Source organism: Carcharodon carcharias, chromosome 31 (assembly GCF_017639515.1).
Source record: "Carcharodon carcharias isolate sCarCar2 chromosome 31, sCarCar2.pri, whole genome shotgun sequence".
In the NCBI taxonomy this organism is placed as follows: domain Eukaryota; kingdom Metazoa; phylum Chordata; class Chondrichthyes; order Lamniformes; family Lamnidae; genus Carcharodon; species Carcharodon carcharias.
In genome coordinates this window covers 20,917,648-20,923,647 of record NC_054497.1, presented here as the reverse complement: position 1 = coordinate 20,923,647, position 6,000 = coordinate 20,917,648, and the positions used below count along the sequence as shown (strand labels likewise).

At 44.9% G+C, this 6,000-nt stretch overlaps 1 protein-coding gene across 1 annotated transcript in view; it reads right to left on the bottom strand.

The window, feature by feature from the left end:
- Positions 1 to 512: 512 nt before the first annotated feature.
- tab1 (TGF-beta activated kinase 1/MAP3K7 binding protein 1) overlaps positions 513 to 6,000 on the bottom strand; it is a 41,439-nt gene continuing 35,951 nt past the window's right edge. The window contains exon 11 of the mRNA XM_041178074.1: positions 513 to 2,069. Coding sequence (XP_041034008.1) covers positions 1,850 to 2,069 — 220 coding nt within the window. The 3' untranslated portion in view covers positions 513 to 1,849. The remainder of the gene's footprint in view (positions 2,070 to 6,000) is intronic.

Sequence of the window (6,000 nt, the reverse complement as noted above, 5' to 3'; positions counted from 1 at the left end):
TCTCTTCCCCAGAAAGCAATGGAGGCTGGGTCATTGAATATATTCAAGGTTGAATTGAACAGATTTTTGATTGATGCAGGAGTCAAGAGTTATGGGGAACAGGCAGGAAAGTGGAGTTCAGTCCACAGTCAGATCAGCCATGATCTTATTGAATGGTGGAGCAGGCTCTAGGGGCCAATTTGGCCAACTCCTGCTCCTATTTCTTATGTTCTTATGATTTTAGTCTGCATAACTCCAGCTCCACACTTGCCTGACTCGATGTGTCTCCTGCCCCACACTAACTTAAGTGGCTGCTCAGCCTAACATTATTCTAAGGTATCCAAGAAACGGGTATTAACTGCAACTGTACCTTTGTCACCCACAGTCCAGTGAATATTAAACAAAGTATAGTAATATTTAACGTTGGGCTGCTGATGGAATGTGATTGGCCTATTTGTGCCAATGTGAAGGTCAAATCCAAACCCCAGCAAGTGTCACCTTCAGGTCAGCTTACATGACACACTGGCCTCATCTGGGTTTTATTCCTGTTTATTTAGAGGAGACAAGTTCAGAAATGACTATAAATAATTCACAGAACGTTAAAGTTTAATTGATCTAGGAATCATTAAAAAAATCCCATATTCTGAAGGTTTTACTAATGAAAACTAAAAGAAATGAGGAAACAAGCTAACTGACTGGGCAAGATCGTTAACACAGGAAAATATAACATATTTAGAAGTAGAATGCTAAGCATGCAGGATAAATACATTACCAGAAACAAGAGTAAACAAATGTGATTGGAAATAGATCCGCCGACAGACTAAATAAAGAGGGAACCCAGCCTGTACTGGCTTGGGAGGGAGAAATGCAGACAGGAACAAATTCAAGACAATTGCAGAAACATTTTGAAAAGATCAGAGACAGACCGGGGCCAGAAAAAAAAACACAAAAACACCTTGAGGCAAAGGGCATCGGGAACAATATTCTGTTGTAACAGCGAGGAGTGAGAGAACTGACAACAACCATGAAAGCTGCACAGGCTTGGAACCCAGGATAAGCATCATACGGTAAATCTGAATGCTTTGATCTCCCAATAGTCACAAGAGTAGACCCAGGCAACATGCCTACTCCAGATAAAAAAAAAATCTCAAAAGGAAAGTGTGGCTGACCCGGTAGAATAGTCGGTTTTTTGTAATAGTTCCTTCCTCAGGGCTGCAATTCAAGTGCTGTCACAGACAGCTTAACCCAGCTGCTGCTGAAGTGCCTTTGCGATGGTGGATCAGATGATTCATCAGAGACTTCTTCAGCTCCAGAAAATACATTAAACACCCAGAACTAATCAGATCAGCATTAAATAAATAGTCAATCAAACTCAGCTCACTTTTCTTTCTAAATCCCCTGAAGGGTCACGGGTGCAGCACGCGATGCATTGAATCCATTCCCAGGAAATCTCAGCTGCCGAGATGACAGAGCTCCCTGACACAGGACACCAAGTGCAGCTCCAGAGTTGGGCTCCTGTCTGTGGGGAGCGCCACTCAACACAGTCTCTCACTCCAGGAGGTCCATGACTACAGTTTCCTCTCCTCGAGGACAGAATCTACACACAACTCGCATTGAACCCCCATCCCTTCCACTATTCTGGGGCAGTCAGCAATCTGGGGATTCAATTACTCACATTCTCAAGAAATCTTTTAACTGAAGCTTGTAACAATGCTGCTGAGAAATGAGATCACGAGGGAGCTTCAGCTGCCGTTCATCTCCTGTTTGTGATTGGTAGCTGAGGAAGTCAGGGATTGGAGTGTTATTGGATGCACAGACCAGAATTTCCCAGCAACTCAACCTGTGACCAAAGACAATGCCAAGCAATCTTCTACTGGACTCCAGCCACGGTCTGCTCACTGTGGTCCACTGTCCAGAGGCGGTAGAACTCCAAGAAGTCAACGTAGGGCTCAACTCGGCCATCCTGGTCAGGTTGGAGGGTTTGAGGAAGTCGATGACGGTGAAACAAGTGGCCATGCCCATCACCTGAGCTGGAACTGCTGCTGTGTGTGTGTGTGTTGGTCGACTGCAGTGTTGCTGTTGGACTTTGACTGTAAAGGAAGCAGAAGTTTAGCAATGTCTGTTTTGCAGTGTTAGTCACATTCCTACACTTCTCACCCAGCCTTTAATCATAGAAAATAAAGAAGAGATTAAGGCCATTCGGCTCTCAAGTAGTCCCATTTCCCTGCCCCTTTTCTCATATGATGTAACTTTTTCCCCCTTGAGTATTTATACATTTCCCTTCTGAAAGCTCCTCCTGCACCTATTCTCACCACCCATCACAATTTCAAACACCTCTACCGAATCATCTCTAAGCCTTCGAAGGAGAAGAATCCCAGCTTCTCCAATCGATCCACGGAAGTGTAAGCTTCCATCCCTGGAACTATTCTAGTAGATCTCTTCTGTACCCTCGCCAAAGCCTTTATGCCCTTTCTGAAATGCGGTGCCCAGATAGCCACTGGCTACTGTACCTATACTATGTTACTGGACTAATATCCCACAGAATGTGAGATTAATCCCAAAGCAGCTGGGCAACTTGCAATTTAGTTAATTTATTAAATCTGAAATAAAGAGTTACGACAGTAATGGTTATCATGAAGCTCTAGTCAAAAAAAACCCAACTGGTTCACTAATATCCTTTAGGGAAGGAAATCTGTCATCCTTACCCAGCTTGGCTGACATGTGACTCCAGACCCATGACAATGTGGCTGAACACAAGCAATGGGAAGAGGAGTAGACCAAATGGCCCATTGAGCCTGTTCTACCATTCAATACGATCTTGGCTGATTTAGGCTTCAACTCCACTTTCCCATCCGCTCCCGATATCCCTTGATTCCCTGAGACATCAAAGTTTTGTCTATCCCAGCCTTAAATGTATTCAACGATGGAGCATCCACAACCATCTGGGGCAGAGAATTCCAAAGATTCACAACTTTTTAAGTTTAATTTCTCCCCACCTCAGTTCTAAATGATCGGCCCCTTATCCTGAGACTGTGCCCCCGTGTTTCAGATTCCCCGACCAGTGGAAACAATCTCTCAGCATCCACCCTATCAATCCCTTCAGAATTTTGTATGCTTCAATGAGATCACCCATCCTTCTAAACTCCAGGGAATATAAAGCCAATTTACTCAGCCTCTCAGCATAAGGCAACCCTCTCATCCTAGCCACCAATCCTAGTGAACCTTTGGCGTACCGCCTTCAATGTAAATACATCCTTCTTTAAATATGAAGACACCAAAACTGCACACACTATTCCAGATGTGGTCTCACCAAACCCCTGTACAATTGTAGCATGACCTCTTTGTTCCTGTACTCCAATATCCTTGCAATAAAGGCCAAACTTTCTAATCTCCCCTAATAGCTTGCTGTACCTGCACGCTAACTTTGTGTTCCTTGTACGAGCCCACCCAAGTCTCCCTGAACATCAACATTTACAAGTTTCACACCTTTCAAAAAATATCCTGTGTTTCTATTCTTACGACCAAAGTGAATAACTTCACGCTTCCCTACATTATACTCCATCTGCCATCTTGTTGCCACTCACTTAACCTGCCTATATCTCTTTGCAGCCCCTCTATTCCTCCCCTTAGCTTTTCTTTACACTTAGCTTTGTATCATCAGCAAGCTTTACTCTGTCTCATCATCCAAGTCGTTAATATAGATTGTAAATAGCTGAGGCCCCAGCCTTGATCCTTGCGGCACTCCACAAGTCACAACCTGCCAACTTGAAAATGCCCTATTTATGCCCATTCTGTCCGTTAGCCAATCCTCTATCCATTCTAACATAAATACCCAGAACATCATGAGCTCTTATCTCGACTCTTAACTGCTCTCTGGAATTGTCTTAGCAAGTCACTCAGTTGTATCAAACTACTACATTAAAGCATAACAACAACGGATTGCCTCCACCACACTTCCAATCTAAGTTTGGAAAGCATTAGCCTTTGTACTGTAACTCCTGACACTGAACAGAAACACAACGGTCACACTGTCTGCTGGCGCGCACACGGTTTCTCCCACCACTGACATCATTGTTGTGGGTCTGTTGATCCCTCACTCCAGACCCCCTCCACACCGTGATCCTGAACCCCTGCTCTCGCCACTTTGCTCCTGACTCCACACCGCCCCCTTGCTGCTCCATCCTGCTCCTGACCCTCTCTCCCATCCTGCAGCCCACCCTTCTCCCTGCCACTAGCAAGTTGGAGAGAGGTCAGGGGCGGGGTGGTGATCAGGAGGAAGCGTCCATCTGCCAAAGAGAATGCATAATGAGGTGCCCTCCTCTGTTGGGCTTGGGAGGACTCTGTGAAGGGGGCCATTTTTGATGCAGGCAGCTAGCTCTGAAGATACTATGTTGTCAATGACCGCATCTGCACGTGCAATAAGTGCTCACCCTGATGTCGTGGTGTCAACATATGCAGCCGAACCTTCACCCACATTCCCCCACTTCCTCCCCACCCCGTGACCAAGTGTGGAACACTGACCTCCTGTCAAGTGCAGGCCTGTGGAGCAGCAGGGAACAGACCCATAAACTCACATACCCCGCCCATGGCAGATGTGTCAAATACCCCTCCCCAGGGTAGGAGCTGTGTAAGTATACACCAAGAATGCCCAGCTATAAAAGGGAATGAAGTGTGACTATAACATAAACAAAAACAGAATTACCCGGAAAAACTCAGCAGGTCAGGTCTGTGACTATAACATTACAATTTCCTACATTACAACAATGACAAAACCCTCAAAAGTGTTTTGGGATGTCCTGAGGTTGTGAAAGGCACAAAGGAAATTTAAGTCATACATCATAATACAGTAAAACAATCAACTCAGAGGGAGTACAGCTGCATTAAGTTTCAAGGGAGTAAGGCAAGGCTGGATGGCCTCTACTTTAATACCAGGAGTGTTACAGGTAAAACGGATGAGTTAAGGTTGAGGATTGACACGTGATATAGTAGTCATCACTGAGACATGGTTGAGGGAGGGGCAGGATTGGCAGCTCAACATTCCAGGATGTAGAACCTTCAGGCATGACAGGGGAGGGGGTAAAAGAGGAGGAGGCATTGCATTATTAGTTAAGGAGTCAGTTACTGCAGTAAGGAGAGGTGATATCTTGGAGGGGGCACTGAATGAAGCTTTGTGGGTAGAGCTTAGGAATAAAAAATGGGCATCCACATTGTTAGGCGTTTATTGTAGACCCCTAGATAGTCAGTGGGAAATTGAGGAGCAAATATGTGCACAATTTGCGGAGATGTATAAAAACAATAACAATAGGGTAATTATATTAGGTGATTTCAATGTTCCCAACATTAATTGGGATAGACATAGTGTTAAGGGCTTGGATGGAGTGGATTTCTTGAAATGTGTACAGGAGAACTTCTTAGGTCAATATGTAGAGGGTCCAACAAGGGATGGCGCAGAGCTGGACCTAATTCTGGGGAATGAAGCCAGACAGGTGGCTGTGGTGGTGGTGGGGGAGCATTTTCATGATAGCAACCACAACGTGGTACAATTTAAGTTTGTTATGGACAAAGAAATAGACAAGTTGCAAAAAAATGTTTTGGATTGTGGGAGAGCGGATTTTAGTAAAATAAGGCAGGATCTGGCCAAGTAGACTGGGAACAGCTACTTGTGGGGAAATCTACAGAGGAGCAGTGGGGGGCCTTCAAAAAGGAAATGGAGAGGGTACAGGCTCAACATGTTCCCTCTAGGGTGATAGGAAGGAGTAACAAGCCCAGAGAACCATGGATATTCAGGTTACGATGAGAAGGAAAAGAGATGCTTTTAGCAGGTACAAGGGAAGAAAATCAGCAGAGGTATTAGTGGAGTACAGAAAGTGCAGGGTGGAGCTTAAGAAAGCAATTAGGAGAGCAAAGAGGGGATATGAGAAAGCTCTGGCTGGTAAAAGTAAGGAAAATTCCAAGATATTCTATAAGTATATCAATGGGAAGAGGATAACCAGGGAAAAGGTAGGGCCCATTAGGGTCCAA